Below are 14,934 nucleotides of genomic sequence, written 5' to 3'. Positions count from 1 at the left end.
TCGTTTCCATACTTTTTTAATGCCCCTTAGCAGCTGTTGACTTTTGAAGGAAAACTTTACTTTTTGCGTTTCATGACTTACATGTAAATAAACTTTAAGTTCCATGACCAGCGAAATTCCTTACAGGTTTCCAGTCAAAGAATGTTTATTAATAGCAAGGCCCATGATTTACACAAATTAAAGAGAGATAGTTCACCCAAAAATGAAAATGTTCTGATCATTTACTCACCAGCATGCCATCCCAGATGTGTATGACTTTCTTAGAAGAATATCTCAGCTCTGTAGGTCCATACAATGCAAGTGAAGGGTGGCCAGAACTTTGAAGGTCCAAAAAGCATATAAGTGAGCATAAACGTAATCCATAAGACTCCAGTGGTTAAATCCATATCTTCAGAAGTGATATGATAGGTGTGGATGAGAAACAGATCAATATTTATCAATATTTAATTTAATATTTAAGTTTACCATAAATTCTCCTCTCTGCCAAGTAGGTGGCGATATGCACGAAGAATGCAAACACCAAAAACAAAAGAGGAATGTGAATGTGAAAAAAAAATGTCTCCCCAATTTGGAATGCCCAATTCCCAATGCGCTCTAAGTCCTCGTGGTGGTGTAGTGACTCGCCTCAATCCGGGTGACAGAGGACGAATCCCAGTTACCTCCGCATCTGAGACCATCAATCCACGCATCTTATCACGTGTCTTGTTGAGTGCGTTACTGCGGAGACGTAGCGCAGTTGAGGCTTCATGCTATTCTCTGTGGCATCCACACACAACTCACCACGCACCCCACCGAGAGCCACACATTATAGCGACCATGAGGAGGTTGCCCCATGTGACTACCCTCCCTAGCAACCGGGCCAATTCGTTGCTTAGGAGACCTGGCTGGAGTCACTCGGCACACCCTGGATTCGAACTCACGACTCCAGGGGTGGTAGTCAGTGTCAATCCTCGCTGAGCTACCCAGGCCCCCTTAAATTCTTTTTTTTAACCATAAATCTCCACTTTCACTTTCACATTCTTCTTTTGTTTTTTGGCAATTCACATCCTTCATGCATATCGCCACCTACTGGTCGGGACTGGTCAAAGGTGGAGATTTATTGTAAAAAAAGACTTTAATATTGATCTGTTTCTCGCCCACACTTATCATATTTCTTGAAGATAAGGATTTAACCACTGGAGTCTTATGGATTAATTTTATTCTGACTTAGTGTTTTGGAGCTTCAAAGTTTGGTCACCATTCACTTGTATTAAAGGGTGGTCACACTAGGCCTTGAGCATGCAAATTTTTTTCGTACAACGCAATGGACCAGGATATTATGTCATGCGGGAGGACTTCTGGTGTAGCTAAATAACAAACAAAAAAAATATTAATAAATTATAAACAAAATAAAATATATTGTCTACACACTTTCCTGCAACAATAAAATATGCAGCTTTAAAATATGCATTCTTTGTATTGAGCTAAGGGGTCAGCATATGATGTTTCCATCTTCTATTGGTCATGCATTCTCTCGTCATACGAATTCACGGTTCAACAAGCTTAAACTTTGGTTTGCAATGTTGTACGAAATTTCTTTACATGATCTTGCGTTTCCGGTCTCCCGTGTTCGGATGTGTTTAAATGGGAGTGAATGGAGTGCGAAGTGTAGTGTGACGTGTAGTGCGACCGCCACTTTATATGGACATACAGAGTTGAAATAGTCTTCAAAAAATATTCATTTGTTCAGAAGAAAGAAAGTCATAAATCTGGGATGGCATGAGGAGGAGTAAATGAGAGAATTTTCATCTTTTGGGTGAACTAACCCTTTAAAGCTATAATGGGTGTTAGAAGTGTAGGTAACTGATACCAGTAGTATTGTCACCATTGTCAGTGTGTTGTTTACATTTATCCCCCTGGTCTCCTTAACCTCAGTGTCTTCACTAAGAAAATTATCTTGTTCTATCAGATAGAGACACACTCACACACACATTGATGTTGTTTCAAGGCACCAGACTGGCTGACTTAACTAATTAGTAGGGTTAATCTTCCCAAGGCTCTCATAATTGCTCAAGCTTTTAGACTAACACGCACACACACACTTATTAGGAAAATAAGGATGTAACAACTGAAGCAACATAAATTTAGAATGGAAAGCTGACTTCCATTAACTAGTGGGACAAAAGATTTTACATGCAGTAAAGTTGTTGTTTATTTGGAGCTCAAATTACCTTCAATTTATGAGCAATTATCTTGAATAAAGTTCATTCAAGTCCTTTTATCTTTAACAACACACTGTAGTTTAAATATTTAAACACTGAGTGTATTAGGTGATTCATCAGTGTATATTTCATTTAGGACTAGACTAAGTAAACTGACTTTCAGGTCTGATTCTCCAGTGTAGACATCTAATGCTGGGAGTTCGAGCTGAGTTTGTTATTATTCCATGTGAACTAGGGGAATTTACAAAAAGACGTAGTTAAGGGATTCGGTGGGAAACGTTTTAATATTACAAACTTTCTACTGAAATCATTGAAAGCATTTTTCTTTTGAAGGTGGTGGAGTGGGTCGTGCAAGTAACTATTACACATAGAGATCTGTTCTGCTCAAAAGGTTGCAGGTTTGAGTCCAGACTGCATCATGTACCAATCCATTTCCCCTCTTTCCCCCCACTTTTTCTGTTTCTCTTTCGACTTTCCTATAAATTTAGATCAAAAAGCTTTTTAAAAACATGCTTATCTTACTTATTTGGAAATGCTCGTAGATGCATATCTTCAGAAACGCCTTGCCTAACTTTTGATATTTTTCAATTTACAGGATGTTTTCAAAAACAGGGAATTTATGTAATGAACTGTGTTTATTTCTTTCCAGTTTATGGTGAGATGCTTCAGTGATGACCGTGAAATCTCAATGCCATGCCATATTTTTGTGTCGACTTTGTTCAATGGCCAGACCAACTTGTTAATGGCAAAACCCATTAAAGCATGTGACAACATCCGTGTTGTTGCATAAGGCCACTAACTTAACTCTTGTTAACCCTTGATACTGATAATGTAAGTACAAGGCAAAATTTGGCCTCTGTCATTAATGATTAAGTTACACTCTGAAAATAGAAGTCATCCACCTCTCTTAATGACTGGTAAAAATGATGTCACACACATTAAGGAAATTTTGCACATTGGTCAATAATGTGTAACACGCTTGCAAATAATAAATATAAAAATGCATAATAAAAAGAAGACTCAACATTTTCTTGTAAAATTTAGTCTTTTATTGACTAAATGTTACAAGACGAGCACTAAAGAGGGTCTGTTGGGACAGAAACGTTTGTGTTTTCTTAGCACTTTGATTTTGTACATTTGCACATATGAACTAATAAAGAAAAACATTTTGATATCTTGTAGGTGTACAGGTGTTCCTAATAAAGTGCTAAGTGAGTGTGTGTGTGTATTGTGTGTGTGTGTGTGTGTGTGTGTGTGTGTGTATATATATATATATATATATATGCACAGAAATGCTGTAGAAAAATCTATAGATTTGTGTGCATGAATAAGTAGGTGTAAAGGTATTCCTAAAAGTGCTCAGTGAGTGTATATCCATCTGCGTGCATTTGCCCCTCCTCCTGCCGTCTAGTCATTTTTCAACAGCTCTAACTCTCACAGCTTTCAGCTGGAATCATGAAACCTACCATGTCATGAATGAGGTGTAGTATTTAATTCCTCCTTTTTCTACAAGTTTTAGCTTAAACCTCTCCTTTTGTTTCAACCAAAAGATATAATCTTGATGAAAGCTTTTTATAAGTTTGTAACTAGTGGTGTTTGCTAAGGACAAGCATCACAATTGCTATTGCTCATACATGGAGTTATGGATTTGAACAAATCCCTTAAACTACATATTCAATTTAAGCATGTAACATGCTCCGCAGCATTTGCGCTACATTCATGAATGATGACTCGGATCATTCAGGTTGTTCAGGAGAGGTTTGCAAACCCGGTCCCATGATAATTTGTAATAAAAGTATGAGATGGTGAGATGAAAAGAAAAGAGTTGGCTCGTACAAAAACATATGACATTTACTTCCATAGAGAAAAATAAACAATGAATGAATGTTATTACGATTTCTTCTAAGTTTAACCCCAAACCCAAACTAAAAATCCCATAGACTTGCATTGAAGGAGGGACCAAAGCTATATCTAGGAAATAATATTTTAGAAACTTGGGTGTGGGCTCATATGACTTGTGCTAGTAAGCATCCACTTAGCAATGATCCAGAACACCTTAGCAACCTCATAGCAATGCCCTGACAGCCATCCACAACACTCTAGCATCATGGAAGCAACTTTTGCATACGTAAGCACTAACCACATTTTCTGAAAATGTGAAATTATTTTTTTTGCTCTTGGTTCAACATTGTCAACTTTACTTGGATCTTGCATGGTAAGCCTCTTTATAGCTGTCACAGATTTCTCTTGGATGTGCAACACATTTGCTCACTCGTCTTTGTTTTCTTTGAGTAAAATTAGCCTTTTTAGTTCAGAATCATTTCGGAAGGTATTAAAGTACTTCAGCTGAAACTTTATTTTGGTGTCCAATTCCCTCCATTGACCCTACCTAGACTGCAATGATTGTTTGAACCCTATATGGACTTCTGGCTTAACCCACACTTAAAACAACAAATAACAGGAACTTAACAGAGTCATATACTGAGCCTCAGAGAATGGTTTATGTTGCTTTTGGCAGGGTCGTATGCTCTGTATCATCTCATGTCCTGTTTCGAAAGCAAGTATGGAGTGAGTGTGTCTGTGTGTAAGGGAGAGAAATGAAAACTTCTTTGGAAGGACTGTAAGAGTTATTGTTTTAACTGAAGCTACAAAACTCACAAAGTCACAAATTCCTTTTAATATCTAGTTAACAGATTTTGGATAACTGGAAATCAAAGGTTTCCTTGAAAGCTGTCAGTATTCTCTGAAAATGTTCATATTGATGTTGAAATATGTTTCCTAAAGACTTCTAATTAAGTTCACTAGTTGCATACAAAAAAATTAAATGCCAAAGCTCTGCTTCAAAACCTACTGAGCTGCCTATCTATGCAGCATTTAAGGGCATCATTAGCGCACTCTAGACACAAAGGCTGTTCCAAATGGTAGGTAGCAGCATAATGCTGCCATTTAAGATGCATTGTTTCGGCCAAATTCTTAGGCAGAATAGCATGTATCTTTCGCAGAGAATGCACTCCGAAAAGCTCCGTTGAAAATTTCATCCAAAACGGTGGAAAGAGCCAAGAGAAATAGATTTAAAATATACTTGTATATCATCAAATATACCTATTTTTGATGATTATATTTGATATTATAAATAACTTAATCAAATTATAAATAGACCCAATATTTTCATGCTCATTAGGGGCCATTCACAACGAACGCAAGTTTGCGTCCATGTTGCTGTTTTTTCAGTGCGTTTCGCAGGAGAGGCACATTTTTTAGACACCATAAAAAGAACTTCATTTTTTAAAAATGTGTCTCAAGACACCTGCGTTCTTTTATATTTATATTCGCTGCATCTATATTTTAGGGCGCTTACACACTAGGGAAAGCACAGAACGTTGGATGCATGGGACTGTGAAAGGTCCATTTGGATGGCATGCACAACAGAGGGTAGAGATGGTCACGGATAGAGATGGCTATTTAAAATATATATTTTTGACAATGTACCAGTAAGCATTGTAACTGTTCTCCAGGCTCTCTCTCTCCACAATTACTATCTTTTTAGCCTGACAGAGAAAGATAATAGAGGACAGGAAATGAATTCACCACATGTTTGAGCTTGTCCTCAATGTTTTTCTATTTCACAGCACAGTTAGTCCCGCCTCTCCGAGATTCTCATTGTTCAACGGATGCCTACACCAGAGTGCGTTGCAGCAAAAGTTGAAATGTTCTCAACTTTTGGTCGCATGACTGAGCTTCACTATCGGAAACCCTTGCGTTTTCCATGTCCATCCTTCCAGTGCACCATCCCCTTTGAAATCAATGCATTCGCAGCGTTCTCTGATGCAGCATTTACTCTAGTGTGTAGGCACTCTTAGTGTTTGTTCTGAACGGTCCCTTAGCTTACAGTATCCTATTGTTAGCTTAACAACATGCTAACGTCAAACTTTATCAGAATTAGTTGTCGAATCGAGTCTCTTATGCACTTCACACAAAGAATGCTATTTGCATGTTGTGCAAAGTTGTTGCCTATGTAGAGCATTTTAAATCAGTCACTTGAGGTTGAGGTTATAATTTATTTCCTCCGAAGGCAATAGAAGATAGCAAAGTTGGTCACAAAGTTTTGGAAAAGTGCTCACGTTTACATTTTAATATGAAAAACTTCTACTTCTGTCTCCCTCGCTATAGGCCCAGCGCAGAGATTCTTACATGTGGGAGCGATATTGCAAATACAACCTGAGCGATCCATTTCTGGCCCTGCAGAGAGACAGCGAGGTTCTCCAGAGCTCCGGCCAGGGCAGGGGAGACGATGGAGGTTCCTCCCAGAGACGAGACGGGGTATGTGGGGCCACGGCTCACTCAGATCCTTTGGCGGTGCTAAAGCTTGTGGTTGGACACTGCAGAAGGATGCAGGAGAAAATGCTGAAACAGTTGGCAGCTGTAGAGAGCAGACACAGAAGGGTGAGTATATACAGGAAGATATATAGGGTGAATACAGGTAAAGTGGGACACTTTCTGATCATTTGCCATTGTTGTTGTTTTAAAATATGATTCCAAACTTAGCCCCTCAAACAATACAATTTTAAATAGCTAAAGATATCAACTATACAGAGAAAAAAGAAATATGATATATAAAAACGTAAGTGTTCCCATTACAAGTTGTCCCACATTACCTGTATTTTGAGATATAAATAGGGCTGATTGTTGCACAATAGTCTTTGTATTTTCAAACATTTTCTCAACACAACTTTGGTAAAGTGTGAGTGGCAGTGTAACTTAAAGGGGGTCGCACAGCGGACGTGTCTGGCAGATGACATGGCGCATTCTAAAATCTGTAACAATTATTTTCTACAAAGGTGCGCACACACCACCAATGCTCAGTGCCAAATTTTGCAGTGCCACGGAGTCCAAATCATTATCAAAGTACAAAGATTATTTACTCGAGCCATTGTTGGATGATATATTGTGCATATGTATCATTTATATAGCCTACACAATGTATTTTAATTTACAAGTATGTCGTTTTGTGGTTTGACAGCTTGAATAAACTAACTATTCACGTCTACATGCAGAGAAATTGCATAATAAACGGTGCCATTTGTAATCGTGCAGTTTGCACAGTTTCATACACTAACCTGCAAACTCATCAACATGAGTTAATTCTTGAAGAAGTACAAAAACCTTCGTAACTTTGGACTGCCATCTGCTGCACCACATCAGCTCGTTCTGTGTGTGTCTAGGAGCTCTAAAATACAGTGTGTGTGATGGGCTGTGCTTTTCCTACCCACAACAGTAAATGTTATATCACCCCTTTGTGGTCTTCCAACACTGTTATGCCAGACTGTTAAACAGAAGGTGAAATGTGAATTGGAAAGCATGCAAATTAGGCTTCAAATTTAAATGTCGGCTAATTTTAATATATTGATGCCTCAAAAAAAGATTTTTTTTAAAATAAATAAATAAATAGATAAAATAACGTGTCAATCAATAATCGATATATCTATATTTTATTATATCCCTAATATTTTCCTATTTAATTTTGTTAAGAGTGAGCCATGTTCACAGTCCTGCAGATTACCAATCACACCAAATACTGACACTGGTCTCATTCAATATTTAAATTGGATTTAGCACAGCGTAGCAGGTCAAGGTGAGATTGGATCACTTTGCGGGCTAATGCTGTCTCTACAGTTGTGGCCTAAAATATTGGCACCCATGGTAAATATGAAAAAAGAAGGCTGTGAAAAAAAATCTGCCTTGTTTATCCTTTTGATCTTTCATTCAAAAAATTTACAAAAATCTAACCTTTAATTGAAGTAGAACAATTGAAAGAGGGGAAATATCTCATTATTAAATAAATATTTTTCTCCAAAACACGTTGGTCACAATTATTGGTGCCCCTAGAAATTCTTATGAGTAAAATATATCTGAAGTATATTCCCCTTCATATTTTACATGTTTTAGTGCACCAGGGTGACTAGAAACATGAAATTGTTCAGTCATGACTTCCTGTTTCACAGGGATATAAATATAAGGTAACACACAGGCCAAATTCCCTTAATCATCAATCACAGTGGGTTAGACTAAAGAAAATTGTTCTGATGTGTGGCAAAACGTTGTTGAGCTTCACAAAATGGGAAGTGGCTATAAGAAAATAGCCAAAGCATTGAAAATTTCCACCATCAGCGCAATTATTAACAAGTTTCAATCAACTGGAGATCTTCAGAATCGGCCTGGAAAAGGACGTGTGTCTATATTGTCTCCACGCACGGTGAGGAGGATGGTTCAAGTGGCCAAAGAATCTCCAGGGATCACAGCTGGAGAATTGCAGAAATTTGTTGGGACTTGGGGTCAGAAAGTCTAAAAAAAAATAAACATAAAAATATCAGACGTCATCTACATCACCACAAGTTGTTTGGGATGGTTTCAAGAAAAAAAGCCTCTGCTCTCATCCAACAACAAACTCAGGCGTCTTCAGTTTGCCAGACACTACTGGAACTTCAAATGTGACCAGGTTCTATGGTCCGATGAAACAAAAAAAAAAAAAGAGCTTTTTGGCAACAAACACCAGAGATGGGTTTGGAGCACACATAGATGAAGTACCACCCAATGCCCACGGTTAAATGTGGTGCTGGATCTTTAATTTTGTGGGACTGTTTTTCCGCCAGAGGTCCTGGACATCTTGTTCGGATACATGGCATCACGGACTCTATCAAATACCAACAGATAAAAAATAAAAACCTGGCTGCCTCTGCCAGAAAGCTTAAAATGGGCCCTGGTTGGAACTTCCAGCAGGACAATGATCCAAATCAAACATCAAAATCAACACAAAAATGGTTCACTGACCACAAAATCAAGGTTCTGCCATGGCCATCCCAGTCCCCTGACCCGAACCCCATAGAAAATGTGTGGGGTGAACTGAAGAGGAGAGTCCACCAACATAGACCTCTGAATTTGAAGGATTTGTAGAGATTCTGTTTGAAGAAATGGTCTCAGATCCCTTGCCAGGTGTTCTCCAACCTCATTAGGCATTATAAGAGAAGACTCAGAGCTGTTATCTTGGCAAAGGGAGGCTGCAAAAAGAATTGAATAAAAGGGTGCCAATAATTATGGCCAATGCATTTTGGAGAAAAATATGTATTTAATAATGAAATATTTACCCCGTTTCAATTGGTTTACTTCAGTTTTTTTGAATGAAAGGTCAAAGGGATAAACAATGCATATTTTTTTTCACAGCCTTCTTTTCTCATATTTACAAAGGGTGCCAATATTTTTGGCCACTCCTGTATATCTTATTCCGTTGCCCCCTTGTGGTTGTATCAGGTTATTGCTGATCTGGAAGAGGAGAAGAGAAGGCATGCTGAAGATACTGCGGAAGGAGATGATGTCACTTATATCTTGGAGAAGGAGAGAGAGCGCCTCTTGCAGCAGGTACAGAGAACTGCATGTTGACATCTTTTAAGACTTTATATCAGCAGGGTTGGGAGGGTTACTTTTGAAATGTATTCCACTACAGATTACAGAATACATGCTGTAAAATATAATTTGTAACGTATTTTTTTAGATTACTCAAGGTCAGTTATGTATTCTAAATACTTTGGATTACTTCTTCAGCACTGGTAGATTTTTTCACTTGTTTTGACTCTAAAAACTCTGCCAGTACAGTAAGACAAAATACACGTTAAAAATACATTCTCTGAAAAACCTAAATATCTTATGCAGTGTTGTTTCTAAAACAAGATAAATCAAATTGATCTTGTTTTAAGGATTTTTAGATATTTTTACAGGAAAAACAATACAAAAATTAGAAATTAGAAAAAAGAAATTATGCTCCAACGTGAATTTTCTTGATAAAAAAATATGATCTTGCCTGGTAACGTGCATGTAAAATGGCTAGAAATAGCATTTTAGCTTAGCGTTTACACAAGGTTTCTTTCTATTTCTTCTGCTCCAAATTTACTTCAAACGTACTTCTCTGTCTGCTCGTATGAATGTAACACATCATAAGAAAGTGTTTCACCGCTGCTCAAATGCACTTTGGATCGCATCATTTATATGTATAAATGTTTTCCATCTGAAAGGACTAAATATTAAATGAAACAAATGACAATAAAATGCAAAGTAATCTCTTCAGTAATCAAAATACTTTTTGAATGTAACTGTATTCTAATTACAAATGATTTAAATTGTAACTGTAGTGGAATACAGTTACTTATATTTTGTATTTTAAATACATAATCCCGTTACATGTATTCCGTTACTCCCCAAACCTGTATATCAGGTATTCATTTTCATAGCAGAGATACTGAAGGGGAATGAGCTCAAATTTTCATTTGCTTTAATAGACATAAAGCAAGATTTTTTGTATTGTGACTTTTAAAATTTGCAAATTAGGTATAATTTTATTAGATATGAACAAATTTGAACTTGCAACAAAAGTTGTTTAGACCCCAATGAAAATATCTAAAACATTTTTGTTTTGATTTAAGGTCATCAACAACTCAGTGGTTGGTAAATATTTAACATATTTAGGTTACATATTTAATGTAACACTTCATGCGTGTATTGAATTTTTTTTATTTTTTTTACATAAAATGATTCATACAATGGCAAGGAAAAAATATTTTCAAAAAACTCTCATTGTCGTTTACAAAGTAAAATGTAACATCAGGGGTTTCTACCTAAGATTACTCAATTTAATTTGATGGAAATTTATTGTGAAATTGAATTGCGAAAAATCTTCATATAATTTTTTTAAGTGTACCTCCCTTTAAAGGTATAGTTTACCTAAAAATGAAAATTCTGTCGTTGATTACTCACCCTTACATTGTTCCAAACACGTATGACTTACTTTTTTTTTTTTAGAACAAAATGAGAAATAAGTTGGAATGTTAGCCTCAGTCACTATTCACTTTCATTGTATGGACAAAAAGCATGCTGCCTAACATCTTTTGACTTCCACGGAAGAAAGTACAGTCATACAGGTTTGGAACAACATGAGGATAAGTAAATGTTGACAGAATTTTCATTTTTGGGTGAACTATCCCTTTAAAAGCGTGTGGAGACTGATAAATATGATATATAACTTACTATTTTAAGCTAAATAAGCCATGAAAAATTCTAGTTTACATACTTAAATAGACCTTAGCATAATTTCTCATGTCACTGAATACATGTTCAAACTTTTCCAGTTGGTTCGTTAATTTATGTTTGTCTTTAGTTGGAGTTTGAGAAGGTGAAGACGTCTCGAATGGAGAGGGAGAACAAACGGCTACACGATCAGTTAGAAGACGAGTGTGTCCAGCATAAACAGCTCATGACGGCACTGAGTCGGGAATGCAAACGCTCCGGCTCCCGCGCACACGAGGAGTCCCAGCGCGCCAATGAACTCAGCCATCGTCTTGAACGCGAACGAGTGGCCAGCCAGACTCTGAGGGTGGAGCTAGAGGAAGAAAAGAGGCGGGCTATGCAAATGGAGGCCAGGAGAGAGGAGCTATTGGCCGAGTTTGACACTGAAAGAGAGCAGCTTGGGCTGAGATTACGAAAGGAGGAAGCACGTTGCAAGGAGCTAATGGAAGAATTGGAGAAGTTGAGGAGAATGATGAGCAACGGAGCATTTGAGACAACTGTGGAGAAATCAAACAAAACACAACCAAAGATGAATGGACACCATGTTCCAGCAGAAGAAGATCGGTATGTTGAGAGGCAAAGAAAGGAGAATGTACCAGAAAATCAAGCCATCTCTCCAGACATGCCCTGTCTACAAGCTGCATACCAAGCAGGCATCAACCAACGTTTCCACGCAGCACGTCACAAATTCCAAGGTACATCTGATCCTGATACCCAAGCCTTACCATCTCCTCCATCTAGTGCGTGTGACCTCTCTCCCATTGCAGCCAATGTAGCTTCACCAGACAGTGCTTCTTCTAAACAGGCCGCCCGCAGCACGGTCACTCAAGCCCTGAGTCGTTTCAGCACTCAGCAGGGTTCCAGCAAACCAGCCGCCCCCAACAGCTCCCCTTTCGGCACAGATTACCGCACCCTGGCCCATTCTGGGATGATGTCTCCAACTATTCCCAGAGCTGAGAGAGGGAACCCACCCCCGATCCCACCCAAGAAACCAGGCCTCGCTGAAACGCCACTGTCTCCGGCCAGTCTCCGAGCTGCTCATTTGGCTCAGATGTCAGCCGGTTGGGGACGCATCAATAACCCAGACAACAGCAAAGAACCAGACCTGTTGCTGTCGTCTGGCAGCTAGAAAGCACAAAGCATCATGAATATTATATTACATACACTACAAGTCCAAAAGTATGTGGACATCCCGTTCTAATTAACAGGTTTGGCTGAAGACTAATCTTAATGCTATAGAATACAATGGAGGACCAACTCCCTATTAATGCCAATGGGAGTTTTCTGTGTTCAAAACCATTTAAACTCAATTAACAACATTTGTGGCATAATGTTGATTACCATAAACAATTATTTTGACTCATCCCTTATTCATAAAAAAAAAAAAAAACGGTTTCAGTAAGGCGCTTACAATGGAAGTGAATGGGACCAGTCCATAAACATTAAAATATACATCATTTCAAAAATATAGCCACAAGATGTAAACATTAGGTGTGTTAACATGATTTTAGTGAGGTAAAATCAGGGATTTACCAGCGTTATGGCATTTAGTAGATTACAGGGTTAACCAACGGTACGTCCGCATGACAACAAATTTGTAATATTGGATTGAACTTTACACAGATTGGATTAGTAAGGGATTTTATCACACTAATATCATGTTAACAGGTATAATGTTTGTTTCTTGTGGCTATACTTTTGAAATGGTGTTTACTGTAACTTTTATGCACTGGCCCCATTCACTTCCATTGTAAGTGCCTTACCGTAACCGCAATTTGTATTTTTTAAACAATGAGGTCGAGTCTAAATAATTTTTTTGTGGTATTTAAAATTATGCCATAAATGCTGTTGATTAAGCTTCATTTGTATTGTTCCCCCTGAAAATTCCTTTAAATGCGCAACAAGTCTATATAGACACACAGGTGTCTATATAGTTTTGAACATATATACAGTAAATGTACAGTATATATGACTAAGAACTTGTCAAACACTGTTTATTATTTTTTGTAGTGGACATTTCAGGTATTTTAATCATTACAGAAGATTTTAAACATGGAACATCTTTTGTAACTTTGCAATGATAATCTCATGGGTGTTTGCATGACATTTAACATTATACTGTCAAATGTGTGTTGGTTGTGTACATGAATTTAAAAACATATTATACATTCTGTATGTAACCAAACCCTCCATGAGAAAGTCACTTGTTTATCACTGACAATGTTGTATCAGCTTCTATAAATAGATTATATATATTCATATTTTTGACAAATATTTATATACACATGAAATAGCATCTAAATAGTTTAATTTTAATTTCTCTCCCCAATTTTCTAGTTTATACACTGAATTGTATATTTAACAGATTGCATGTGCAAACAAACATCTGCTTTCTCACATAGCAGTTTGAAGTTTAAAGTTAAAGTTTCCCATCAATATTTACATGCTTGCTCTGAATCATATAAATTGCACATTTGTATCACCTTGTTCCTGTTTATTCTAGACGTTTGTATTCTTTTTGTAATCATCTGTTTACTGATATGAATGTTATTTTTCATAAACCAAGATTATTGTACTTAATTTTACATATAATTGATTGTTATATTATTATGCTTGTTGGTATGGGTTGGAAACGAATTATTATGGATTACTTGTAGATTGCATTATATCTACCGCCTGAACCCAGCCAGCAGGGGGCACTGGGTGGTAAAGTAGCACATACAAGTACAGGATCACCCATCTTTAGCCATTAATAGACCATGTTCCAAATGGAACACTAGCGTACAGCACACTGCACAGTATGCACAGTATACTGAATGCCTACTGTATAATAGTATTTGAAACTATGCATTCTGCAATGATATTTTGTTATCATAACATTAAATAAAAACATTTATTTTTAATCAAATTTAGCATAATGTTTTTTAGAGGGCACTAAACAGCATTAAATTGACTATATTTTTCTCTATCTGTTCCACTCACTACAGCATCTGCTGTGTCCAGCTCCGAGCAAAGCGTGTGAAAAATGTGTGTGCATCACAGGCAACCACGTGAGACTAACAGGAGCGGGGATCACAGTTTAACCAGCCAAGAACCTCTCAAGAACCAAGAGTGTGTGTGGCCCGGGAAACAGAGAGGCAAACATGCATGAAGTATGTGCCACTCTGCCCCCGGTCACAATGGTCTTATCAGGTGCAAATCAAGCACAAACTCACAGCTTATTCAGTCTGGAGCTGGACTGAACAACATTTACAGTTAAAGAAATAGTTCACCCCACATTATTAACTCAACTTTATGTAATTTCAAACCCATGCTGTGATATTCTCCATGAAATACAAAAATAATTTCTTTTTTCTTTTTTTTTCCAATTTGGAATGCCCAATTCCCAATGCACTCTTAAGTCCTTGTGGTGGCGTACTGACTCGCCTCAATCCAGGTGGCGGAGGACAAATCTCAGTTGCCTCTGCGTCTGAGACCGTGAATCCGTGCATCTTATCAAGTGGCTCGTTGAGCACGTTACTGCAGAGACGTAGCGCGTGTGAAGGCCCATGCTATTCTCCGCGACATCCACGCACAACTTGCCACGCACCCCACCGAGAGCGAGAACCACACATTATGGCGA

At 37.7% G+C, this 14,934-nt stretch overlaps 1 protein-coding gene across 1 annotated transcript in view; it reads left to right on the top strand.

Moving 5' to 3' along the window:
* Positions 1-14,214, top strand: part of LOC127446542 (CTTNBP2 N-terminal-like protein) — a 31,998-nt gene extending 17,784 nt beyond the window's left edge. The window contains exons 3-5 of the mRNA XM_051707536.1: positions 6,372-6,644; positions 9,507-9,614; positions 11,404-14,214. Of these exons, the coding sequence (XP_051563496.1) occupies positions 6,372-6,644; positions 9,507-9,614; positions 11,404-12,441 (1,419 nt within the window). The 3' untranslated portion in view covers positions 12,442-14,214. The remainder of the gene's footprint in view (positions 1-6,371; positions 6,645-9,506; positions 9,615-11,403) is intronic.
* Positions 14,215-14,934: the final 720 nt, after the last annotated feature.

This window comes from Myxocyprinus asiaticus, chromosome 9 (assembly GCF_019703515.2).
Source record: "Myxocyprinus asiaticus isolate MX2 ecotype Aquarium Trade chromosome 9, UBuf_Myxa_2, whole genome shotgun sequence".
In the NCBI taxonomy this organism is placed as follows: domain Eukaryota; kingdom Metazoa; phylum Chordata; class Actinopteri; order Cypriniformes; family Catostomidae; genus Myxocyprinus; species Myxocyprinus asiaticus.
Note: the sequence above shows the minus strand (reverse complement) of the source record. Positions and strands in the feature narration are given on the sequence as shown.